This window comes from Protopterus annectens, chromosome 2.part1 (assembly GCF_019279795.1).
Source record: "Protopterus annectens isolate FY-2018-M chromosome 2.part1, PAN1.0, whole genome shotgun sequence".
Classification (NCBI taxonomy): domain Eukaryota; kingdom Metazoa; phylum Chordata; order Ceratodontiformes; family Protopteridae; genus Protopterus; species Protopterus annectens.
Window position 1 is genome coordinate 1,446,607,396 of NC_056729.1, and position 27,703 is coordinate 1,446,635,098.

Genomic DNA, 27,703 nt, shown 5'->3' on the forward strand with positions numbered 1-27,703 from the left:
TAGGGAAGTCAATAGGGCCTCTTAGTAAATGTGTATCCATGTTTATCAAGTCCCAATTTTTCCTCAAAATATTTATAAAATCATAATACGTAATAATAAGTCTGTTTTCATTTTCATTTAGTGTCCCATTCTGTAATGTACAACTATTTGTTTCTAAACTCTGGTTACTTGATAATATTGCTTTGTAAAAGCCCACTTCTCTCTTATTTTTCACTTCCTGACAAATTTAGTAATGGCCTACTGGGAACATGAACATGTCTTTGGTGTAACTACATACACAAGTAAGATTAAATACTATACACATTTCCTGGATGATATATTTATCCTGTTTCAGGGTAACCAACAGGAGGCTTCTAACTTTTTAACTTACTTAAACAACACTAGTATATTCTTAAAGGTCACATATAATTTTTCACAGGATAGAATTGCTTATTTGGATGTTGATTTAAGTAAGGATAGACAAAACCAGTGTTTTAAAGCCAGGATTTATAGAAAGGAAACATATTCAAATGCATTTCTTCGCTATAGTAGCTGCCATCCGGCCACCAAAAATGTTTGGTTCTTAAGGGCCAATTTGTAAGGGCAGCTCGAATGGTTACGGATGACAACCAGTTCATTGAATAATGCTCAACACTTATGGACATGTTTAAAAAGAGAGGTTATCCTATCTCACTCCTACAAGAAATTTGTCAGGAAGTGAAAAATAAAAGAGAAGTGGGCTTTTACAAAGCAATATTATCAAATAACCAGAGTTTAGAAACAAATAGTTGTACATTACAGGATGGGACACTAAATGAAAACAGACTTATTATTACGTATTGTATAGACAGTTATGATTTTATAAATATTTTGAGGAAAAATTGGGACTTGATTAACATGGATACACATTTACCAAGAGGCCCTATTGACTTCCCTAAAATAGTTTATAGAAAAGGAAAAAACTTAAAGAACCAAGTGGAAACTCGGTACTCAAACTCTGCTACACTTAACCATGCAGGTATGAATAAGTGTTTGTCATGCCCCTATTGTAAATATATGGAGCAGGGAACAAAATTTAGTATAAGAGGTTTTGAATACAATACTAAGTACAAATTTGATTGTAACTCCAAGGGAGTGGTATACCTGGCTAAGTGTCATACCTGTCCTGCCTTCTATATTGGAAAAACTGACAGAAGGCTTAGGGACAGGGTTTATGAACACACATATGCTATTAGGTCTAACAAATCAGAGAACGCATTGGCCAGGCACATTATGAAAGCACCCACCCATGGTTTTACTTTTAGGGCTATAGATTGTATTCCCTATGACCCTAGAGGAGGGCCTCTTTCCTTGCTCTTAGAGAAATTATAATTGAGTTGGCAATCACGTACCTTTGTATGTTACCCTCCAGGCATTAACAAAATGTATTCAATTAAGTGTATACTACAACTTAAAAATTTGGTTAGGAGTTGACTATTATGCTGTGTTTAAAATGGTCTATGTATACTATTGTCTTACAGTGTATTTGACTTTCAGCTTCTTAAGTCAGGTTTTGCTGTTTTTTATTTACATGTTTTTATCCACATGCTTTTAAGGTTTATTATACTAGAGCATAAAAATAAAAATATAAATACATACATATATTTTTAACTTTAACTGCATTAATATTTCATAATAGATAATTATTGGTTTTAGATTTTTTTACACTGTTAATTATTTTAAAATATTGTTTAAAACAATGCATAGATGAGAGCTGTTTAAGCTATATATTTTAGGTACTGAATGAAGGTGGTTGCCACTTTAAGAGCAACTGATTCCTGCTGATTCAGGAACCAGCTTACTTTTCACTTCCTTTTCACTTCCTATATAGTTTATGTCCTATGTTGTATAATTATCTGAAGAAGTTGGGTATGTGGCCTGACGAAAAGCGCTTTATGTGATTTTTTTGTTTTTTGTAATAAACAGTACGTTATTTCATCGTGCCTGCAGGATTCATTTGGGCAGTTGGATACACTGTGGTGTTTCTTCCTTTGGTAGTATAAATATCACTCAAGACAAGTGGGTACAAAGAGTTGTTACCAGAGGCTATATCATTCCCTTTCCCTTCCACCATTTGTTCCCAAGAAGATCCCAGATGTACCACCCAATCACAGGGATCAGGCAACTGTAGAGATCAACAAGTTGCTTTTAAAAAGAGTCATCCAGTCTGTCCCAGCAGACCAGATAGGATCCGCAACTTACTCCAGGTTCCTTTTAGTACCAAAACGAACCGGAGATTGGAGGCCAATATTGGACCTCAGCAGATTAAACAAATCCGTAAAGAAGGACAAGTTTTGGATGGTAACTCTGCAGTCGATACTCCTGTTGTTAGGGAAAGACTATTGGATGTGCTCTCTAGATCTCCAAGATGCCTACTACCATATAAAAATGGACAAGGCGCCCAGGAGCCATCTACGTTTCCAGCTGGGAGCCAGTCATTATCAGTTTCTTGCTCTGCCCTTTGGTCTCACCACGGCCCCCAGGGTGTTCACCAAATGCATGGCAGTAGTGACAGCTCACCTGAGACGTCAAGGATTCCAGGTGTTTCCGTATTTGGACGACTGGCTCCTGACCACCCCCCCAATCAAGCATCTACTCCTCCAAAACAGAGACGCCACTATTCAGCTTTGTGCTCAGTTAGGGATCTCTATAAACTGGGAAAAATCTGCATTATTGTCCTCTCAATCTGTGATTTCTATAGGCACAGAGGTAGACACAGTGAACATGACAGCTCGTCTCCCCGCCGACAGGGCGCAAAACTTAATCTTTCAAATTCAACGTCTTCTTCCATTGCGGAAGGTCAAAGCGAAGTGGGCTCTTCAGCTCCTCGGGACTATGGCTTCCACCATTCTATTAGTACCATTAGCCAGGTTGCACATGAGAATTCTCCAGTGGCTTCTGTCTTCCCAATGGTCCTTCCAGTATCTCCCACTGAGTCTTCCTATCCTGCTGATGGAATCATGCAAGAAGGACCTTCTTTGGTGGATAGCTCCCAACCAGTTGATCATGGGCGCTTCCTTTGTTCCTGCCCAACCCGTTGCCACTGTGACCACGGATGCCTCCCAGATCGGGTGGGGGAGGCATTATCTCGGCAGGACTGTCCAAGGCACATGGCAAGAACGTGAGGCTCGCATGCATATCAAATGTTCTGGAGATGAGGGCAGTGCTCCTGGCATTGCAAGCACTTCAAGACCTTCTTCCTCTCGGGCCTATTGCGATACACTCAGACAGCATGTCTGTAGTTTGGTATATCAACAAACAGGGCAGTACCAGATCGTATCCACTGTGTCGAGAAGCCATGCGAGTTTGGAAATGGGGGATTTCTTCCCATCGCTTTCTGGTTGCAACACACATTCCAGGGACGACCAGTGTGATAGCCGACAAGCTCAGCCGGGCGATCCTACTGCCTCATGAGTGGTCTCTGAAACAGGAAACAGAGGAACAGATTTTCTGCAAATGGGGACAGCCTTGCTGCAACCTCTTTGCCAGCCCAGTCAATACCAAATGCAGCAGCTATTTTTCGCTCATTCCCCCTCTGGGGGAGACCCCCAGAGACGCTCTGGCTCACGATTGGCCCATGGGACTTTTGTATGCTTTTCCTCCATTTCCAAAGTGATTCAGAAAGCCAGTCGGCTGGGAAGCAAGTTGATCCTCATTGCTCCTTACTGGCCTCGTCAGGTCTGGTTCCCTTTTCTTGAGCCTCTTCTCCTGGGCGATTCTTGGATCCTGGACCCAGCTCCAGATCTGTTGACTCACATGTCAGGTTCGCTACATCCCTCAGTCCACACCCTCAGGTTGACAGCGTGGCTGCTCCAGTTCCATCCCTAGTCAGGCTTCATGATGTATCATCCTCAGTATCACATATTCTTTTGTCCTCCCATAAACTTTCAACTAGGAAGCTCTATGGCAATAAATGGAAAAGATTTTCTGTTTGGGCACAGAAAATGAATGTAGATACCTACATTGCTTCTATCCCTGTGATTTTGGAACTTCTCTCTGAGCTTTTTCAACAAGGAGCTGCCGCCGCCACTATCAGAGTCCAATTGGCGGCGATTTCTCATTTTCACTTAGGGTTTCCAGATAACAATTTAATGTCTCATAAGCTATGCAGGACCTTTTGAAAAGGAATCACTCTTTTGAGTCCACCACTGCAAGAACCTGTGGCTTCTTAGGATTTAAATTTTGTGTTGTCCAAACTGACTTCTCCCCCGTTTGAACCTTCACACTCATCTTCATTAAAATTTTTTGTCTTGGAAGACTTTGTTTTTGGTAGCTATTACGTCAGCTAGACAGGTATTGGAGCTACAAGCCTCGTCTGTTAAGCCACCTTATTTGATCTTTACAAGGACAGGGTGTCACTGCATACTAATCCCTCCTTTGTCCCCAAAGTTTGTTCCCCTGCTACCTTAAATCAGTCCATAGAACTCCCAGTTTTCTTCCCTAATCACTGTAATGCAGCTGAATACCGTTTTCATCAGCTGGACGTTCATAGACAACTACGTTTTTATTTACAGCGGACCAAGGAATTTAGGAAATTAGATCAACTATTCATTTCCTTTTCTGACTTCAGATTGGGCTTACCAGTTTCTAAAGTGACACTAACTGGATTTCCAGTTGCATAGCCTTTATCTGCAGTTTGGAGGGCAGACCTTTACCCTGCAGGATCAAGGCTTATTCTACCAGGTCGCTGTCTACCTCTGCAGCCTTTCAAGCCAGGGCCCCACTTGATAATATTTGTGCAGCAGCTACTTGGGCTAACCATCACACTTTTACTACACATTACAAATTGGATTTAGCTTCCAGGGGTAGAGCATCCTTTGGCTCCACAGTGCTTAGGAGTATTTTCCAGTGAGCCACCCAAGAATAAGGCATTAGGGATGCTGTCCCATATGTAAAAATGAAGGTGAGATTGGACTACACAACATAAAGATGTTATGTACTCACCATAACGTTCCATGTTGGTAGTCCATCTCACCCTTCATTTTTACCAACCCACCCTACTGCCACCATCCTGGAAGATCTGGAGATGACAATAATAATAATTTGTTTATCTTTGGTTGGAGGCCCTTTAGTATTGGTTTGTCTGTTATGGGTTTTTTCTTCTAGTGAGCAGCAAACAGGATCTGGGGTTTGTACTGGTGCACTATGGGATACCTGCTTAGCCACGAGCCAACCAGAAGTCTTCGAGCTAGTAAATTGGCCGAGTCTAAGCTGAGGATCAGCTCCGAACCCATATGTAAAAATGAAGGGTGAGATGGACTACCAACATGGAACGTTATGGTGAGTACATAACTTCTTTTTTATTTCGTCATGGTTTGGTGTTTCCTACATTTTAACGCCACTTTGGGACTATTTACAGGTTTTTAGATATTTTTATATGTAATTTCTGAATCTGACCACATGGGGTCTGGCATCTTGAAATAATTCTGATTGTTTAGTCTGCCTCTAGGTATCCCACAATGTAGTGCTCATCTGTAAAAAGTTAGGACATGCAGGCCTCTTTCTTCCTAAAGCTCCTGTCACTGCATTGATTTTACATGCATACAGGGTCTATATTAGATCAGCGTTCACTGATCTAATATAGACCCTGCATACACTGTTGTCTTTCAGTCAGCTAGTTTTAAGTAACATTTCATGCCATTCAGTGACCATTTAAAACGCAAACAATGCAAATGCCACAGAACAGACTTTCAAAGTGCTTTTTACTGCTGCTTCTTTTTAGAATGGCTAAGCTGCAGTTTTTTGTGTGAAGCCTGAATTGTACTACTTTGACTCATCTCCCATCCCCCTTCACACCTAACTTCCGTAGCTGTCAAAGTGCTAAGGGTAATTTGAGCTGCTACTTGCTGTGATTGACAGCTCACACCAGGAGACTTGACTCATGTACTGTTTTCCTTGTTCTAGCCTTTACTTTCTGTATGGGTAGGAGAAGGACCAAGGAACTGTTACATCACAGCATGGGTGAGTGTTTAGGATGGTCATGGTGATGTCAGTTTGGGGAGGGAATTGGCCAGAAAGCTACCTGTATTCACAGGCCTTGATGACATCAATGAATTGGAGACTTTTCCAGGGCGGGATAAAAGTTTTTTGAAAGTGAAACCACCACAGTTCAGTAAGGTACTGTTCTAGTGGAGAGAAACAATTGATTTAAAATGTTTTAAATGCTGCATTTTTGTTTATTCATAGCAGGGACAATAAATAGGGAGAAAAAGGATAGAAAAGTTGAGCCCTTAATGTAATCCTGTTGTCCTTTAATTATCCTGAATTTTTGTCTTAGTTTTTAATTGGTGCTTGATCAAAAATAGTTATCGGATTTGTATTGAAACTTTCAATTACAGGCACATTTCTGTGAAATAAAGTTTCACTCAACTGCCCATGTTTTCTCACCTTTAGAAATATTTAACAGACATACTCAAGTAAATAAAAACTTACTACTTCATTGTACTTAACAGATTCCGCCATTAATGAAAATGTATCCAGAATTCAACATAACCTGTATAAGTATTAACTATTTATGCCCCCTTGGATACCATGCACCTTATTTTAAAACCAAACTGAATCCATCCCTCCTTTCATCCATCCATCAGTTTTCTGATAGCTTACTTAATTTTTTTCTTATGAGTGCCTGAACATCAACTGTCAACCAGTAGGCACATTTTTCAAGGTTATGACCTTTAGCACACCATGTTATGCCTTATTGTGGTCCAGCATCATAGTTTTGAGAACTTGTGGAATTTTATTATGGTTGAGAATAAAATATGCTATTTTAGTCAATTGATGTAGTTCCAAAATTCTTGTTTTTATGCTTTTGCAGGTGTCAGTTGTAAATACCAGTTGTAGTAGTAAATAGTAGTATTTTAAAATTGACTGCAATTACAGCCCAAATGGAATTAATGTTTTATGCTATTAATATTTATATTTTGATAGTTTCATATTGGTGTTTGAGTTAAGGTCCTTATCACAGTTCCGTAAATTTTAAGAATTTGCTGTATGTGTTGGAAGTGTTGTATATAATTTAAAATGTGGATTGAAATGTCTAATAAACTTCTGACTTTAAACCAATCCATTTTTTCCATAAACAAAGTATATTTTAAGACATCATTAGTGAAAATGAATGGGGGAATGCTGGTCTGTTAGATGCTCCAGTTTTTGATGTAATGAATTATAGATTAACCTCAGAAATCTTTAGTCTTGCTGGGAAAAGTGTGGATTGCTTTCTGCATTTTTAGAGGGGAGGCCACCCTGTAGTGCATGCATTAAAACACATTTACTTTTGTGCTGCTGAATGTCATTTTTGCACTGTTTTTGTCTTTACTAAAAATGTTATCCATGTGTTTAATTAACTAAAAACAAAGACAAAGATTGCGAGATGTTCCGGTACCACTTTTTGTGTGATGTACTGATGTTAGTATGAATTTGGTACTAGACACTTAACGGTATTAGTAACAAGTTTATCTGTGCTGCTGCCTGTATGTCTAAGGCCGTCTTTGCTGTTGTGAAAGGTATTTTGAAGCTTAAGTTATTCCAGGTTTTTTTATTACTGAATTATTTTAATATACAGTTAGTGAATTCCATTATATTTTTTTTGGAGGGGGGTGCTGCAATTTGTTAGAATATAAAGAAGTAACTAATTCTGTGATCTTAACATGTTTATTAAAAGATGGTGGGAAATTAAAATTACCTGATTTAAAAAAAAATCATTGAAACAGTGAATGAAGTACTGGGAATATTTAGGAATGTGTTGACGTGATTTCTTTGTAATTCAGAAGTACTTGGTTTCTTTACAGTATCTCTAGTCTACAAAAAATGATGTGCCTTGAAGATGAATATTCCATTGATTAAAGTTTTAAATAGTTTTCTTGTACATCACTGCTGAATTTGTGTTAACTGAAGTAAACTCATTTTTTTTTCCAGGGGATGTACGGTACTTCCAAAATGTAATTGCTTTGTGTTGTGCAATGGGCCAATACCTGATTTCCTTTAAACTGTCAGCATCACTTAGTTTCCCAGATGGAAAAGAGGAAGATATCACCAGTTTCATAGTGGGGTCACTGGAGGTATGATTATTTAACCATTGTCAAGTTGTGTAAGTGGCTGCATATTTTAATTATTTTTGTTAAAATTTTAACTGTTTTCTTTTAAAAAAATGTATTCAGACCACATTCTTCTGTGTGTTCCCCAGTAATGTAGGATAAGTTAATATAGGATCTGTTTTATTATTTATCTTTTGCTGACCGTGTTAGTCCCATTAGGCTAGTAGCCTCTCTTCAGGGGAGACCCAAGGCGGTATTCATACTACTAGGGAAAATTTGGTCAGGACATCAGGGAACTTCCCTTATTCTTTTCATTAGGTGCTGTAGGAACTTTTACATCCACCTGAGCTGTCACCAGCTCAAGTAGATTCAGTTTAATGTCTCACATGAAAGATGGCACACTCAGTAGTGCAGCACCCCCCCCCTTACTCTGCACTGTAGTGTCAGTAATCTATGTGGTATGGGAATAGACACCACATTCTTCTACAGCAAAGGCAAGTGTACTACCTGTTGTGCTGCTGACATTGTTTGTTAGAAAGTCTTTTTTGTGTGTGCTCCCTTTAGGAATTTGCCCGATGGCTCGTCTACCTTCACCCATCTGGCCCATTTATTCCAGTAGAATGGGTGTTCTTGGATTAGGCAAGAGACCTATAACCCATTCATTCCTGCCCAGACCCCTTACCCTTAATCATCTCTCAGTTACCCAGTAAGAGTTGGGTCTAGGAAATGGACCAGCTTGCTGGTTTAGGGGTTAGCTTACCTTCATCTAGTGAAGGCAATCCCTCACCTTGACGACTCCTTCAAGCCTGCCGTTATTGCCTCATGGGAGGAAGCATGCCTTGATGTGCTATATTCCCCTTCTCTACTTTGTGTGAATCCACCATGATTCTGCAAGCATTTGTGCCTTAGAACTGCACTGAGTGAACACCTAACATGTCTACTTTGTCCCAGCAGTGTGGCAAAACAGACTCATTTACTTCCTGCTAGGATTAGTGAACCAATCACTCCTAAACTCCCAAGCCAGCTCCTACAAGCACATGAACCATTAATCAGACTCAAGTACCCTGGAGTATAGTCAGGTCTTTATCATTTTACACCACCATGATGACTAAATGTTTATCAGTTTCTTTCAAAAAATGTGTTCCTATGTTCCTTTCCCTGTGATGATGAGATAACTGTTTTAGTTTTAGATCTGGTATGAAGATGTCCACCCTCATTAGTTGTAGGACTGTTGCTATATAGAGTGTTAGGCAGCATGGCAACTAAAATGTTCCAGGATACTAAACCCCTCCTCTCTATCTGTAATGCTGTACCTTGTGATGTTCGTCTTAAGATTCCATGTGCCATATTTAGGAGCTTTTTGTGTGGGATAAATGGCTCAAGGGTAAGAAATTATTTTGTAGTGTTTTTTTTTTCGGTTTCAAATCTGATGTTACTTTTTCCCCCATTAGAAGTCCCACCCTTACTTCTGATGTTGTTTTCAAATCAAACAAAGTACTTCTGAATTACAATGGCTCTAGACTTCTCTTCCCTCCCTTTTCTAGTGTTTTTAGCATTTCTTGTATTTCACTGCTCTACTAATTGAGAAAAAGAGGGAATGTTTGCTGTTTTGGGTGTTATTGCTATTATTTTGGACTCCAGTCCTTATGATTCTTTGGTTGTTGCACTTCTCACTGCAGTTTTGCTTATAGTTCTTACTGTTGATTCATATTTATTCAAGAAGTGCAACTCTGGGAATAGACTTTCTTCAAAGTATAAAGGCATGCTAAATGTGTCTGTTGTTAAGAAAAGCATAACATAATGTTGTTTATTGCAAATGCTCTTTGGGAGCATAAAACTATGTTAATTACGTTATTGAGGAGAAATTGCACTCAACCAGGGATGATGTCTTTGGCTGGGGAAAATTTTGGGACCCAAGACTTTGACCTGGTAAGAGCCTGTGGTTATTTTTTTGCATCTGACTGATGCAAAGCTTCAAAGCAAAAGCGTGGGACTGAGAAGCCCAGGTCTCTTCTACAAGTCGTAGTACCAGAATAAAACAAATAAAAAAATTGATGACATGGCTTCTGCAATTTTCTTTAAATTAGTAACCTGTAGGCTTCTTACTAAGCTGGCTAAATCACTTACTCTAACTTTATTAGCCAGTAAAAAAGTCTTGCAGACCAGGCAAAGTTTTATTCTCTACCATCCCCAGAGGTACAGTATTCTAAATTTGTGGTAGTGTTTATCAGAGCACATCAGAAATGACTGCACCTTCTACCTCTGGTTTTATAGCTGATAGAGGTCTTCAGATTTCATCACTGGCATATGTTTTTGGCTAAAGTACTGAAGAGACAACACCTAACCATGTGATTCCTGTGTCAATATCTGAAAAAGTGTTGTCTTCAGTTTCAGTCCTGACCATGGGGTCACAATTTTTGGTGTCAGGACCAGTGCTTGTGGTTAATTTGTCAGTGTTGGTTATCAAAGAGGTTGGCGTGTTCTGCTTCTGGGATCAATTTTGACAGTTCAGAGCATTGTTGCTAATGTCATGATTTCTTGATGCCAATCACCAAAATGTGCAAGAGTAGTTACCGCTGATAAGTGGGTTGAGGACCCGGCCTACTCTGACCTATGCCAGGGACCCTTGCTAACGGTGGGAAGGGTATATGCGCCCCTGTTGACCAGTGTGTGTGCCCATCATAATGCCCAGCAGCCCTAGGCCAGTAAGCTATGTGCTGGCCGGTGGCTAGTTGCCCAGTCTGGGTTACCTGGGATAGCTGTGTTGAGCGAAAGCTGGACATAAAACCATCCAGCCTGCCAAACATGAACTGAGAATTGCTATGCTTAATGTAGGATCTGAAGTAGGGACTTCATTTGTCAGCAACCTGTGGGTCTTGGATACGATATCGGATCCAAGCCGGCAACTTGTTTCAAGCTAATGGATCCGAGCTCCTAGCTCCTCCCCTCATCCATAATCCCCTGCCAACCCTCCATGACCTCAGATCTAGTTTGCCGCGCTTGTGTATAGCTGGATTCCATTGAGCTCCACAAGTAAATCATCAGTTAAGTGTGTTTTTCTGTCAAACTCTCTTCCTTTTTAAAAAAATATAAAGTGCGTAAGTGTTAGGTACCCTGTAGTGTAAAAATGTATTTCTTTTAATTAGTTTTTTCCCTCCCTTCGCTGGTCGTTAGTGAGTGTGTATGTGTGTTGTGTTTTTGGGGCCTGTGTGTTTGTGTAGCACTACCTTTTTTTTTAAGTATGGCTGAGGCCCCAAAAGCCATTTTTTCTAAATGTACTGAGTGTGGCCATAAGCTCTCCCCGGCTGATGGCCACACTCGTAAGTCAGTGCCTTGGGGTTGAACACCTCACCTCAGGCTGTACCATTTGTGCAGCGTTCAACCCCAGGGCACTGAAAGAGCGGAGGTCGAAGCTGGTCTTGGCGGGACTTTTACCCCCGGACTCGGCTTCGACCTCCGCTGCTCCCGTGGCACTACCACAGGCTGTGGTTGCTGCCACTCCTGCCCCCCTTCCTTCGGCCGGGACTCAAACTCCCACTGAAGCGCCGGAGGACAGGGAGGCTAGGAGGGAGAAATAGAGGGAGAAGCACCACAAGCGGCGGCCGAGGCCTCCGCATCGGCCCCGCCAGCTAAGCGGGCTTCTCCCTCCACTGCTTCTAGGTCTCCTCGGCTCCGATCCCCTTGTTTCTCCCCAGGGCCCGAGGAGGAGGCCCGATCTCCATCGAGGTCATCGAGGGGGCATTCCAGGCCTGCCTCGGTGGCCTCTTCGAGATCTATGTTCAGCATGTCTGATGCAGACTTGGACCGGATGATGCGAAGATTCATCCAGGCCCAGCTGCAGATGGGAGTGCTCTTGCCTCCCCCCCCCCTTTGGGGGGGAGCTCAACACCTTTTTTCCATCCAATTGCTCCTTCTCCGACCCGCTACCCGGGTTCGGAGCCGAGCAGCGTTGGCGCGGGGGTGGGTCGGCACCGACAGTACTTGGTACTTCGGATCCGACCTTGCCCTCGAGCCTGTTGGATCCAACCTCTCGGAGCCGTGGCCCGAGCTTCGAATCCGAGGGATTCTGTGTGCCTTCGGCTCCGTCCAGGTCAGAGCGCACTGGTCCTTCGGATCCGATGGTCTCGGTGCCGGTTCCGATCCCTTCATTGGATCCGAGTGGGAGCCGACTCTTGGAGCCCAGAGAGAGTGGTTCCCCCTCAGCCTTCGATGTAGTGGAGAGGGCTCTGTTGAGTGCATCCGGACCCCCGGCCCTTGTCTCGGCTCCACCCTGCACTCCCTCTCTGCTGGGCCAGGCTTCCATCACCCGGCCAAAGGGACAGCCTGCTTCAATGTCCCAGGTAGTTCCATTGGAACAGGATGTTGCTGGCGAGGCCTACTCGGACAGCCCCCTCGAGGAAGTGCCCCGCAAGCATAAGTGCAAGAGGAGGCACGTGGACTCCCCTGAGTCCTTAACTGAGGATACGGACTTGGATGAAGGGGAAGGCTCCCCAAGATCACCCCCTGAGGATGTCTCCTTTGGAGACATCATGGAGTTGCTGAGGATCAGAGGTGGGTGGTCTGCCCCCAAATCTTCCTCCGACGAGTCCGTGTTTCTGGAGGCATTCGAAGCAGGCCCATCTACCACTTGGGTGTCCCCTCCGGCCGACCCCTTGGTGGACCTTATTACCACCAGGGTGTGGAAGGATCCGGACACCGCGGAGCCAATACCCAAATGCCCAGACAGGATACTAAGCCCCCCCTCAGACCGGTCGCACTGGAGCAAGGGTCCCCCCCATAGATGCCATGTTGACGGCGGCAGCCACGAAGAGGGAACTAGCTCAGGAGAGCCCCTCAGTCCATCCACCGAGCAAGGAGTCCCGCTCGATGGACCGCTTAGGGAAGCGAGTTTTTAGTTCAGTGACCTTCTCGGTAAGGTCTCTGAACTATATGGCACATGTCATCAGGATGCAGCGGGATCTTATCAAAGAATACGCTGCCTCCCCCCCTGAGTCCATGTCGGCGGAGGACAAACAATTGTACTCCACCCGAATGGCCACTCTGAGATCCATTTCAAATACCTCTATGCGGCTATTGTCTCACACCACCGAGGGAGCCGCTAGGGCTAGCGGAGCGGGCCTAGTCATGAGACGTCAGGCCTGGCTCTGTCATTGTGACTTTGCGGAGCCCTTTAAAGCGTCTTTTGTGAACGCCCCTTTCGATGGTTCTGCCCTGTTTGGCAAAACGGTTCGCGAGACACTTGTCCAGAGCGAGAAGGATGGGAAGACGTTGTCTGCCATCGGAGTCCGCTTCTCTGCACCCCAGCGGTCCTTTTCGAAGAACCAAAAGGGTCAGAAGAAGATGTGGTTCCGGAAATCGCAACATTCCCAACCCACTCCAGACAACCAGTCCTTCTGTGGCAGAGGAGGACAGGGAGGACGCTGCCTCAGGGGCAGAGGGGCTCCGAGAAACTTTGGGTCCAGAGAACCTTTCTCAGAATGGCCCACGCACCAGCCCTGAAGGGTTGCCCGACTGCTCCACTCTGGAGGCAGTCGGGGGGCGCTTCTCAGAGCACCTAGCGGCATGGGAGTCCATCACGACAGACCGCTGGGTGCTTCGAATTATATCCAGAGGGTACAAAATACCATTACTTCATGTCCCCAAATTCAAGAACCTCCCCGATGTACCACCCGATCAGAGGGAGGCTGCAGCCGCAGAAATTCAGCAGCTGCTAAGAAAAAGAGCCATCCAGCCCGTCCCCCAAGACCAGCTCGGATTAGGGTTCTACTCCAGGTTTTTTTTGGTGCCAAAAAAGACGGGGGACTTGAGACCGATTTTAGATCTGTCCCGCTTGAACCTGTCAGTAACCAAGGAAAAATTCCGAATGGTCACTCTTCAGTCTATTCTCCCCCTTCTAAGGGAGAACGATTGGATGTGCTCTATAGACATCAAGGATGCGTACTACCACATTCTAATGGACAGACAATCCAGGAGGTTCCTCCGCTTCCGGCTGGGAGCCAGTCACTACCAGTTCAGGGTCCTCCCATTTGGCCTCACCACAGCCCCCCAGGGTGTTCACAAAGGTATTAGCAGTGATTGCGGCCCACCTGAGACTCCAGGGAATACAGGTCTTTCCGTACCTGGATGACTGGCTCCTGACCGCCCCAACAAGACATCTACTTTGCTCAGCCAGAGATTTCTTTCTCTGCCTAGCCCCACAGTTAGGCATCACCATCAATGCCGACAAATCCCTTCTGGCCCTGACTCAAGCCATAGAATTCATAGGAGCCAGAATAGACACCAGAGAGCTACGAGCCTTTCTAACGTCCGAAAGACTTCGGAATTTGCAACTCCATGTGCGGGCTATCCTCCAATCAGAGACCCCACCAGCAGAATTGGTCCTGAGGGCACTGGGCTCCATGGCGGCAGCGATAACGCTCCTTCCATGCGCCCGTCTGAACATGCGGGTACTGCAATGGACCCTTCTAGTACAATGGTCTTTTCTGTATTTTCCTCTTCATCACCCCATTGCTATCAGCAAGGCTTGCAGGAGGGCTCTATTATGGTGGCTCCATGCTTCAGACCTCCATACGGGCCGACCCTTCTGCACCTCTCCCCCTCTCGCCACGGTGACCATGGATGCCTCCTGCCTCGGGTGGGGGAGGCATTATTCAGGCAGGATGGTCCAAGGCACGTGGAACGATACAGAGACCTCCCTGCATATCAACGTTCTGGAGATGAGAGCGGTGCTGTACGCGTTGCAAGCACTTCAGAATCTCCTCCCTGTAGGAACGATTGCAATTCAGTCGGACAACATGTCGGTTGTCTGGTACATCAACAAACAGGGGGGAACCAGATCTTACCCTCTATGCCACGAAGCCATGAGAGTGTGGGAATGGGCGATCTCCACCAACCGCTTTCTGATTGCAACTCACATTCCGGGGCGGACCAACATCCTAGCGGACAAACTCAGTCGCACCCTTCTTACCCGTCAGTGGTCTCTCAACCCACTAGTAGCGAAGCAGATATTCGCAATATGGGGGCAACCCTGCTGCGATCTTTTTGCCTCTCCCTCAAACACCAAATGCGGCAATTTCTTCGCTCTGATTCCCCCTCCAGGGGAAATTCCAAGAGACGCTCTGGTGCATGCTTGGCCACCCGGTCTACTTTATGCCTATCCTCCTCTACCCGTGATGCTGCAACTCTTACAGAAAGTCTCACGGTTGGGGAGCAGGATGATCCTCATTGCCCCATTTTGGCCTCGGCAAATTTGGTTCCCTTACCTGTGGTCTCACCTAGTGAATCCTCCTTGTAGTCTGGATCCCAGTCCAGATCTAATCTCCCATCCGTCGGACTTACTGACCCCAAATCTGGACAATCTGAAGCTGACAGCTTGGTTGCTCCAGTTCCACTCCTAGGTAGGACTCCTGGTATCTCTTCACCAGTCAAAGCCATCCTTGTGGCAGCGCATAAGCCCTCCACCAGGAAAGTGTACCGCAGTAAATGGAAACGTTTCTCCATCTGGGCGGAGCATCATAATCTAGATCCCTTTACGGCTCCTCTTCCATCCATATTAGACTTCCTAACCTAACTTTTTCAGGAAGGCGTTAGTTGCTCAACTGTCAAAGTGCAATTGGCTGCCATCTCCCATTACCATGTGGGACATGATACAGGGCCTTTGATGTCGGCCAAGTTGTGTAAAACCTTTCTCAAGGGCACCTTTTTGCTTAGACCCCCTATAAAAGAAGCCGTACCACCGTGGGATCTTTCACTAGTTCTTCAAGCCTTGACTGCTCCACCTTTTAAACCTGCTGCTTCAGTAGATCTCAAATTCTTGTCCTGGAAAACAGCATTCCTTGTAGCCATTACTTCTGCGAAAAGATTTTCAGAGCTTCAAGCTCTTTCTGTGAAGCCTCCTTATTTGATCTTTCACCCGGACAGAGTGTACCTCAGGATCAATCTCTCTTTCCTTCCCAAAATAGCATCAGAAACCAATATAAATCAATCCATAAATTTACCAGTTTTCTTCCCTAAATATCAGAATAAAGGAGAGTACAAGCTGCACTCATTAGATGTTCATAGGCAGCTACGTTTTTATACTTATAGAACGGCTGGTCATAGACAATCCGACCAGCTGTTCGTTTCCTTTGCCAAATTTAATTTGGGGAAAGCAATATCAAAAGTATCTCTATCATGCTGGATTTCACAATGTATCCTTTTAGTGTACCAAGCCTCTGGGAGACCCGCACCTGAAGGAGTTCGCGCACATTCCACTCGTTCCATCTCTACTTCTGCGGCCTTCAAGTCTAGAGTTCCATTGGATGATATTTGTTCGGCAGCCACTTGGGCCTCATCTCATACCTTTATTAACCACTGCAAACTGGACGTGATTTCTAGAGGGAGAGCATCCTTTGGCTCTGCGGTGCTTCGCAATATCCTTCCATGATGGCCATCCAAGATTCAGGTAGCTGGGGACTCTGTCCCACAGGTTGCTGACAAATGAAGTCCCTACTTCAGATTAAGAAGTTATGTACTCACCATAACGTTTCATCTGAGTAGGTAGCTTCATTTGTCTGCAACCATCCCCCCCTCCTTCCCCTGGACTTCTATGGATCTATGTTAGTTGGATACCCTTTTTGGGTACATATTGAGGGGCAAACTTGATCTGAGGTCATGGAGGGTTGGCAGGGGATTATGGGTGAGGGGAGGAGCTAGGAGCTCAGATCCATTAGCTTGAAACAAGTTGCCGGCTTGGATCCAAGACCCATAGGTTGCAGACAAATGAAGCTACCTACTCAGATGGAACATTATGGTGAGTACATAACTTCTTATTCACTGACAGGACGCAGCTTGGAAGTGGATGACATTAAGATACGGAGGAGGCTGCACATCCTATTTATCCAAGAGACAGGATGGAAGGGCAGTGCAGCAAAAGCACTTACTTGGGATCCAGACTTTGCTCAGGAGGGGGGGGCAGGCTAGAAATGGTGTAGGACTTGTGAGAGAGGGGCTTCAGAAAGCAGTGAGGGATATCATCAGAATTAATGACTGACTTATGGCAATCAGACTCCAGTGTAATGATAGGGAAGTGTTCATAATCTCAACCTATGCCCCAGAGCAGGGTTGTGATAGTGAGGAAAAGAGTGCATTCAGACAGTAGTTGCAAGACCTACTAGATAAAGCAGAAAGGACAACATGAATTGGTGTTGACAGTGAGTGACTTGAATGCACATATCAGGACAGACAAAACCAGATATGTATGAAGACGGAGTCCACATGGGTGGAGCAGCAGGAATAAAGAAGGAGAAGCCATTCTAGACTTCTGTCTGGCAAATGGCTTGATATTAGCTAACACATGGTTCAGAAAGAGCGAGAGTCAGAAGATCACATAAAAGAGTAGCAAACATGCAACTCAGGTAGACTTTTACTAGTAAACAAAAGGTAGTGGGGTAGAATCCATGATTGGTCATCCCCAGTAAAACAGTTGGCTCACAGCATAAACCACTAGTTGCCACAATCAGCTGCAAGCAGTTGTCAGAGAAGGCTGTAAGGTCAACAGAGACCAGGCTGAAGACTTGGAAGTTGACTGGAGAGAAAGTACAACAGTTCAAGAAATTACTCGGGGCTCTATCACCCCAAGAAGATGAGGAAATAGGTGGAGTTGAACAAGAATGACAGCACCTAAAAACAGCATGTGTTAGGACTACAGAAAAGATACATGGCCAAGCCAGGTATGGAAATAAGGTACATAGGGAAAGCTGGTGGTGGAATGCCGACATCTAGAAATCATCAAAAAAAGGAGAAGTCCAGGAAGAAGTGGGCGATAGAAAAGACTGACCATTCTGGGAAGAACTACTGGTTGGCTAACAAAGAAGCTAAGAAAGAAGTTGCAGTAGCAAAGAATAGGGCATCAGAGGCACTCTACCAACTTCTGGAAAGTGACTCAATAAGTGGCACAACAAAACTATAACAGGTTACAAGGCAAAGACAGAAAGATAAAGAAGATAGTCAGACACCCTTCATAAGGGATGCCAGCAGCAACCTACTTACCAGTCCACAGGACATCAAAGACAGATGGAAGGAGTATTTCCAGCAGCTTCTAAATGAAGAAAACCCCACAGAAGCTGTACTGCCTTAGAAATAGCCTACAGTGAGAGAAGAGGAGGAGCCCACCCTAGAAGAAGTAAGAACAGCACTGAAGAAAATGAAGTCAGGGAAAGCAGCAGGCTTAGATGAGGTCACAGCAGATCTAATAAAGATGCTGGGTGAGATAGGGGAGAAATGGCTGCTGAGGGTACTAATAGTAGTGTGGAGAGAAAGGAGTATCCCAGATGGCTGGAGAATAAGTACACTCATGCCAGTGTACAACAACAAAGGGGACATCCACAACTGTGGGCAGTACAGAGGCATCAAACTCCTATCACATTGCATGAAAGTTCTGGAGAGGGTGATTGATAAATGGATACGTAAAGTAGTAAAATGTAAGATGGGAGATGAGCAGTTCAGATTCAGATCAGGATGCAGCACAGTTGACACGATGTTTGCGGTGAGACAGATACTTAAGCTAGAGATGAGGAGAGAGTCCATCTGGACATTCCTTGACTTGGAGAAAGCATATGACAGGGTCCCAAGAAAGCTGATCTGGGCAGTACTGCAGTGGTTTGAAGTCCCAGAAACATTGGTAGAATTGGTACAGGCTATGTACAAGGACCCAATGTCTCAAGTACGAACAGTGTTCGGCCTTACAGAGGGATTCCCAGAGCCGACCTCTGTTCATACTGGTGATGGACTACATTAGTCAACAGGTCGGGGGGGGGACAGATCAACAGAGTTGCTCTATGCAGAAGATGCAACATTGCAGGCAGACTCTGAACTTAAACTTCAGCAAAGAATAAGAGAATGGAATGCAAAACTGAAGGCACATGGGATGAAACTAAGCACAGATAAGATGGTGGTAATGGCAGCAAACTGGGGAAATCATAAGAAGCTGAGAATAGAGATAGAAGGGAAGATAGTGGAACAGGTAAACAGCTTCAAGTATCTGGGAGGGGTGGTTGAGGAGAGGGGAAGTCTGAATGAAGAGGTCAAAGCTAGAATCAGAGTGGCTGCAGCCAACTGGCATAAAGTGTCAGGTGTAGACTATGATAGAATGTCAAATAAGCTGAAAAGTAAGGTGTACAAGACAGTGGTGCAACCAGTACTACTGTATGGTACAGAAACTTGGGCAGTAAAGGCAGAACAGTTGAAGAAGCTAGAGGTGATGGAAATGAAGTGCGTGAGAAGGTTGGTAGGATGCACACTGTGGGGCAGATGAAATGAGGACATAAGAGTAGAAGCCAAAGTAGCTCCAATTGCAGAGAAGATCAAATAGAACAGATCATGGTGGTTTGGACACGTGCAGAAGGCAATCTCGTGAGGAATATTTGGGACAGACAGGAAGAGAAGGTAAGAGGAAGTGAGGACATCCCACAAAGAGGTGGATGGATTGTGTGAAAGAAGATCTGCGACAGTCAGGCAGGAGTGTGGTACTGAATCTAGAGAGTTGGCAACAGTTAACACAGTACCCTGACCACATGTAGAAAAAGTGGGAAAAGGGGGGCTGATGATGATGGTTACTGCTTTGCATTTTCTCCCTGTCTCATCTGTTTCTGTACAAACATCACTACTCTCAGTGGTTTTTCTTTGTTTAAACCAGTTACCGTCCTACTTGTCCTCCAGTAACAAGACAGTGTGCTTCAAGGTTTCCATGTTGGGCTACCCACAATATCACACTCAGACCATGCTTCTTTAGTAGACCTTAGACCAAAAATATTTGCAGACAGGCAGGAAACACAAGTGCAAGATGAAGCACGTCAGTTTACCAGTTGTCAAGCATGGCTTGATGTTGACAAGGAGGCTGCAGACTCCTCTGCATACTTCCCTGATGACCCCAATTTCAAGGAAACTTTAGAGTTGATGTGGCACAGGGCGGATGGTCTACTGACCCAGTGAGTCTTCAAAACAGTTTGGAGGAAGCCATCAGGACCATACCTCTCAGCCTGGAAACATCAAAAATCTGGACAAGCCCATGAAAAATAGGTACAAATCTGTATGCTGATTAACATAAAATTAGCATGCATAATTATGTAACCCCGCCCACTCCAGTGGAATTGTGGGATACCAACTTTCAAATGCAAACTGAAGAACAGACAACCAGAATATGGCACTAGAGTCCCGCTGCAGCCATTCCAATATACCATTACCTGGCTATTTTGCCCCATGTACCATAAACACTAATGTGCATACTGCTTTACTTCTACATTGATTATTTGGATTTTATTTTTACATTTTATAGCACAATGCACAAACACTAATAGTCTTCTGCTAAACAAAGCAATACTGTCTCACAATGAAAATAAACATAGCAATAAAACTTCTTTGCCCTTGAAACTCACATTAATTGAAACACAGTTGAACCCCACACCACATCCAAAGAAAATGCATCTGGCCAGTGGTGGATAAAGATTACCTTTGGGCTGTTTTCAAATCATAGGCCTCTTGCACACAAAACAAGAAACATACATGTGTTCTTTGATACACCTTCCTGACTTTATTAAATTATATTCCTTGTATAATACAGCATACTTGTTAGACTTAGAGTGCATTTTAAATGTATTATTTGAATATTTTCCAGTAGGCAATGAAACAAAATGAACCAATGACAAAACTGGCCAATTCAGAACATTTCCATCATAAAAGTCTACTTCCATACACACATTGTTTTTATAATGCAGCACAGAATATAATCATTCTGTTTTTCTGTTCTTGAATTTGGGTTAATATTTTTGCTCTTTCCACTGAGAGACAAATGCCTTTGTGCATGACATTTTCTCACTTTTGTTCTATCTGCAGCTACACCCTTGATTTATTACACCCACCCCCTTTAAAAGTACAACATAGTACAGTATCAGCAATGCATCTACATACTGTGGGAGTAGAACCCACAGTCTTCTGCATCAAAAGCAAGTATTTAACCTGTTATGCTAGTAACAATGCAAGCAGACTCAGCATAAGCAGCACTAAACTTCTCTTCCACTGATGCTCTCAGCTCCTTGTAAAATCCACTCAACTGTCTCTCTTAACTTTGTAGCACAATAAATCTGGAAAAAGCCAAATTTTATTGGGGGGGGGGCAAAAGCCCAAAAAACAGGGACACATTTTAAACCTTGCTTGTATAAGTTTGGAAAGTTGCTAGAATAAAAATGTTGCGTTTCCACCATGTGTTTCACTGCCAAGACTTGAACCCAGGACCCTGTACACTACAGTCAGAGCAACATGCCACTATGCCAAATCAGCAGTTTCCTGAAAGATTGGAACTTTATTAAGACTGAAACTTAAATGGCTATCATTTAGTGAATTCAGTTCTCACTTCTCACCATAGCTCTTAACCTCTTAGCACAAAAAACCTGGACAAAGCCAATAATGGGGGAATACAGAATTCAGTTCTCACTTCTTACCATAGCTACTCTCCACCTCTTAACACAAAAACAGCTGGACAAAGTCAATAATGGGGGAACACAACCCCAAAAATAGGGACACATTTCTAATACTGATCTTATAAACTTAGAAAATTGCTAGAATAAAAGATTTTGTGTTACCATTTATTTTCTGAAGAATATGAAGTCTGAAATTCAAATGCCTGTCATAATTTGTGAATTCAGTCCTTCACTGATTTGCCACAAAAATGCAGAAAACCACAGATTGTATGAGGAACAAAACAAAAATATGAGGCATAAATCTGGGAAATTTTCACAAGTGGTGGTGGGTAGGGACTTTAGGTCCTTGTCACCTGTACCCAAGGTACAGGGTTTGAGCCTGAGTACCTCCTCTAACCACCAGGTATATTCACCTGGGGCATTTTACATGCACACACACACACACACACACACACACACACACATATACATACACCTATCCATAAATAAAACGGACACACTCCATAAATAACAAAACGGCAGCTTAAATCTATAAATAACAAAATTGCAATGACAGCTTAATCCTCTGCATACAAAACACACACAGAGCTGTCTATAAACAAAATGGCAGCTTAAATCCTTTCCATACACACACACACACACACACACACACACACAGCTAACAGCTTAAGTCCATAAAACGAGCTCACTCCATAAATAACAAAACGGCAGCTTAAATCTATAAAATGGCATTGGCAGCTTAAATCCTCTGCATACAAAATGGCAGCTTAAACACTCCTTAAATAACAAAACGTCAGCTTCCATCCATAAATACCTCTGCAAACAAATCTTCTCCTTCCAGGCACGTCCATAAATAACATGTAAATGGCAGCTTGCAAATCTCTATCCATTCCAGGGAAACATCAGCTCCAAAGGCAGTAGCAAAGCATTTTCACGGCTTGTTCTGTTCCTGTTAACAGCTAAGGAATGGACAGAAATGCATGCACATTGAGCTTTGAGCTCAAATCCGACAGGCTGGCCGGGCATTTCATGGAGCTGACGTCATTGTGCACATGATGACGTCAGCTCAAAAACCCCAAAAAAATTTAAATAAAAACGCCTGGAAATTTGGAAATTAAGGGGTGCCACTTGGGAATCATGGTATCCCATTATTTGGACCCCAAAACTGGGTAAAAACCAAGTAATTCAGTACGGTTGGGAGGTATGATCAGGACCCCACCATACATCACATTGGGTGTTTCTCCTATTAAGCAAAATGTTAAAATTGGCTACCAGTATGGTGTGAGACATCCTGGAAACTGTGGCATTGATATCAGGGAAACCAGATAGGATTCTCCAGCCCCAAAATACTGGAGATGTTTATCAAAGACCACCCAAACCTGACTTACTAGTGGAGTGGTGACAGCCCTGCACTGTTCGCAATCCTTCCTCCTGATAAGGAGTCCAGAACAGATTTCAGAAGTAAGTTTATGCATTCTCTGTATTCTGTGTGAGGGCTGTAAACTCTATGTCTCATATGATTAGGTTCCAGTGGGAGTTTTGTGAGGTACAACAATCACTGAACTGTTTGCCGGAAGGACTACTAATGTTAAAAATCACAGTTGGCAGCTGTTGCCTCCTTCCGGAACCTCACCATGAAACTGGTTGAAAGATTGAGGTGTGTTTGGCCAGAGCCACAGACACTGGCATTGCTGGGCATTGACATCCCTGGCGCTATGATTTTGTCAAACCCATCAAGATGACATCTTTTGAATTCACTCCTTTAAGTCACTGTACATGTTTGAACCTGATGTCGAAATAGACCTGGAGAATATGGAAAAAGTGTAAAATCTTCATGGTTATTACTGTGAAATTTTGGACTTCACAGCACATCTTCTGTCGAGGATGTAATGGAGTCACCATCAGCTTTGATTTAGGCATAGGCAACAGCTGCTAAGCCAGATGTTTGGAAGCAACCATAACTGCACATTCAGAACAGTTATCACTCAGTAGTGGGGATAATCAGCAGCATCAGGGAAGTTGTGGCACTCTTCCAAGAGGAATCCGCACAGATGTGCCTGATTGTTCCACTGTGGCAGCTGTTGTGGGTTGTGTGTCCCTTCACCTTCCTGCATTGCTAGCCATCATGCAAGACAGTAATATCCAGAGTTTGTACACTCACATTCTGCAGCCCCCCCTTGTCTCTCTCTGTTTGCTGGACATTCTGCCCCACCAGAAAAAGGCAGCAAAGAAAGAGGCCTTTAACTTACTACAGAAAAGAGCCATCCAGGAGTTCGCACCAGACCAGAAATGTTTAGGATACCCCTCCAGGTTAATTTTGGTATCAAAGAAAACAAAGGAACTAAGGAGTCTCATTAACTTAAAGAACTTAAACATCTTCATTCCAAAATAATCTTTTTATATGGTCACAGCTCTGGCCATCCTTCCATGTCTTTCAGGAGGAGATTAGAAATTAAGTTTGAAGCTCCAAGATGTCTTTCTCCGCAAAGAATTAACCAAGGAGTCCAAATGGTATCTACACTTTCAGATGGGTGCCAGGCACTACCAATACTGTACACTTCCATTTGGTTCCATGACAGCCCTTAGGATGTTCACTAAATGTGTGTGTATGTATGCAACTCAAAAATAACCAAGGTTGCAACGAGTGGAAATATTTCCTTACTTAGACTTCTGGTTACTAGCCACCTCCTCACTGAACAGGCTAGCTTGTGCTTTGAAGCTCCTGGACAGGTCTGTTCCACTCTTTAGGGATCATAATGAACACTGCAAAGTCTGAGCTTGAGCTGGCTCAGCTGCTTGGGTTCATAGGCTGCAGTCTGAATACAGTTTCATGCACAGTCTGCTTAACTGTTATAGGATTTTACCCCTTCAGAACTGGGTTAATTAAATTGTTTATTTGCAACTTGTGTCAGCTTATCCTCAGAGCCCTACAGCTGATGATGGCAATGACTCCTATGAGAAAAATTTCAGAACTTCAGACTCTGTTATCCAAATCCTCGCTTACACTGTTTTTCATAAAGACAGATGTACCTTATGAACCAATCCATCCTTCTTACCAAAGGTAGAATCTGAATCAAATGGCAGTCAATCAATTCACCTGCCCAACTTCTTCCATAATTTTTCAAATAAGGGACAGTATATGTTAGATCTTTTAGATGTACATGGACAACTATATTTGCATCTGCACAGGACTAAGGATTTCAGGAAAACTGACTAGTTGTTTGTTTCTCACCGAACCGACTGGGATCACTGCTTACTAAAGTTACCCTGGCAAAATGGATTACTGATTGCATTTCTTTTGTATATAATCAACAAGCCCTCTCCCAATCAAAGCTTCCTAAGGCTTATTCAACTAGATCCGTGACCACTTCTTTTGCCTTCTGGTCTGGAACATCCATTGATGACATTTGCACAGCAGCTACCTTGTCCAGTGCTCATACCTTTATTACTCATTACAAACTAGATTTCACTTCTAGTAGCAAAGCTGCTTTTGGTTCAACAGTTGTCTGGAATATCCTTCCAGGAGGACCACCCAGGGTTCACGTAGCTGGAGACTTTGTCCCATATGTTGACGAAAAATGAAAAGGACAACGTCAGATCTGATGTTGTTAATCTTCACATATTACTTTGACAGTGGGTTTGGTTCCAAACCTCATAGGAAGTTACTAGATTATTGGCCCTGAAGCCCTTATAAGCCTAGCCAAGAGTTTAGCCCATGTTTGGACAAGTCAGCATCTGATGATTCCCATCCAGTTAATCAGGTTGCGCTTAAAAAGGGGTAAAGAAGTACTCTGCTTAACGTGGAGAAGGGAGTCTATTCCACAGATAGGGGGGTGTCTGGGACACAAATCTGTCCCAAAAAGTCTTGTTGCTGTCACAAACCAGGAGGATGCAGCGCGTGAGCGTTACTCGAGTGGAGCTTGACTTATGGATATGCAGCAGTCCCATCAAGGCAGGATCCAAGATTGCCTTGTATGCCAGACAGGGGTCACCTCTGAGGAGTCTGTATGAAACTGAGTTGAGGGATAGGGCTTTTAGCCCATGTATGGTAGATTTTTGGGGCCCTGTTTTCTCCTGGTGAGGAACCTCTGTGGTCTCTCCAGCTGATGCATATGCTTTGCAAGGTACATGCAGAAAGGGACATTGTACTCAGTAATGGGCCTTATAAGGGAAGAATACAAGGATGTTATGACCTCCTTGTCCCTGGATGAGATACCCGTACTTATGTGGTGGGCCATGTAGAAAGCTTTCTGTACAACAGATGCAGCTTGGTGGTCAAAATTCAGGTTGCTATCAACCTGGGTGCCCAAATCCTTCATGACTGATTGCATGCTTAGGATGTTGTTACTGATGTGATAATATGTGGGGACATCACTCTCCCCAAAGGGGGATGATGATGCATTTTTTTTGGTATTCAGCTTGAGGCCATGTTTCTGATGCCAGTCAGTTGTTTGGGTGAGACCCTCTTGGAGGATGTCCACATCATTAGGGGAATTGATGACAGAGCCCAGCTTGCAGTCATCTGCAGACTTGGTCAGCCATAGCCCACTGGTTTTGCCCTGCACCTTAGAAAATTATTTCCCAAATAACAGAGGCCCCAAGATCGAACCCTGTGGCCCACTGCTCGTTACAGGTCTACTGCCTGAGGTGGCTTCCCCTATTTTGACTAGGTGGGCTCTGTCAGTGAGCCAGTTAGCTACCCATCTGGTAACATACAGATCAATGCTTAGTTGAGAGAGAGTATCTGTTATGCCCGAGTGGGGAATAGTGTGGATGGCTTTGGCCAGGTCAAGGTAGGTGGTGTGCACCATTTTCCCCTCATCCATGGCTTTGGTGACTGTCTTAAAGAAGTCAACCAAATTTAACAGACATATGACCTCCCCTTGATGAAGGCAAACTGTTTGGGATTGAGTGCTTGGAGGTTGTCAATGACCTTGTTAATGAGGTCCATGATAATCTGTTACATGGCCTTGCAGATCAGGCTAGTTAGGCCGATTGGTCTATAATTTCTCAGATCAGTGGATTTTCCACCTTTGTGCAAAGGGATGATGGTGGCTGTCCTCCACTCAGCTGGGACAAAGCAGGTTCTCAGACTTTGGTTGAATAAGAGAGCCTGATGGTGCTGTAAGTTCCTGCCTGAGTTCATGTAGGATGCAGCCTGGGATGTTCTCGGGTCCCATGGAGACTGTATATTTTGCATTTGACAGACCAGTGATGACCTGTTCCCTAGATATAAGGGGAAAGGGGCAAGTAGTGGGAATGTCCTGATTTACTGGTTGGGGGACAGAGGGGTGAAATTTTCACTGAATCTGTCAGCCAGCAAGTTTACTATATCAACAGCATTTGTATATGTGGTGTCCTTGATCACAAGTTTTGAACAGCTCTGGGTGCTTCCTTTGAGATTGTGGACATATGTGAAGAAGGCCTTATGATTGTGTCTAGTAGATGTGGCCAATTTGGACTCAAAGTTTGCTGTGGAAGACTTCACTAGTACTCTTATTTGCTTGTTCAGGCTAAGGAGAGATTGCTTCCAGTTGGGCTTCCACCTCTGAACCGACTCTGCTTTTATTCCAGCTCGCGCGTACCAAAAACTCACTAGCTCAGTCCTACCCATAATACTTCTTATCAAATTACCTCACATTTCGTTTGCTGCTTCAAGTGTCAGATGCGTCACTTATAAGCTCTCAAGCAAAGCTGTTTCTTTTATGTAAGTTATTTCTTCTTTTACTTTTCTAACAGTTTTTTAGATGTTCATCGTGTTACACTGCTGCAGTCATTACACTTGGGTTATCCTGCCGTCAGGCAGTTCCCCAGTCAGCCTGAGTTCCAAAGTCTTGGTCCGACGTCGGTTGCTGTCACCTCCTCCCTGATGTCAGTGCGACAGGGGTATATAAGATGCAGCCAACGCCATTTTCTTCAGTCTTTCTTGCCGCGCGGTGCCCGAAGCAAAAGCAGTTCGCAAGTGCCGGTCGGCTGACTCCTGAGATTTTCTTTCCGAATCCAGAACCGAAGTCTTCCACAAAGGTACGTACCCTGTTGGGGAAACTTTTTCTTGCCTCAGACTGATGTCAGTAAAAGTTAATAACTGTATTTCTTGTGGGAAGCAAATACCTCATAAGGATTTCCATTTCTATTGTATCTCATGCCTAGGTCCAGACCACGACGTCACTGGTTGTCGGTTTTGTGCTAGGTTTAACA

General features: G+C 43.8%; 1 protein-coding gene across 4 annotated transcripts in view; it reads left to right on the forward strand.

The window, feature by feature from the left end:
• The window catches only part of HTT (huntingtin), a 4,811,037-nt gene that overhangs the window by 3,704,026 nt on the left and 1,079,308 nt on the right, over window positions 1–27,703 (forward strand). For all 4 annotated transcript variants that reach the window (XM_044062924.1, XM_044062926.1, XM_044062925.1 and 1 more), the window contains one exon: window positions 7,933–8,075. In XM_044062924.1, the coding sequence (XP_043918859.1) occupies window positions 7,933–8,075 (143 nt within the window). The remainder of the gene's footprint in view (window positions 1–7,932; window positions 8,076–27,703) is intronic.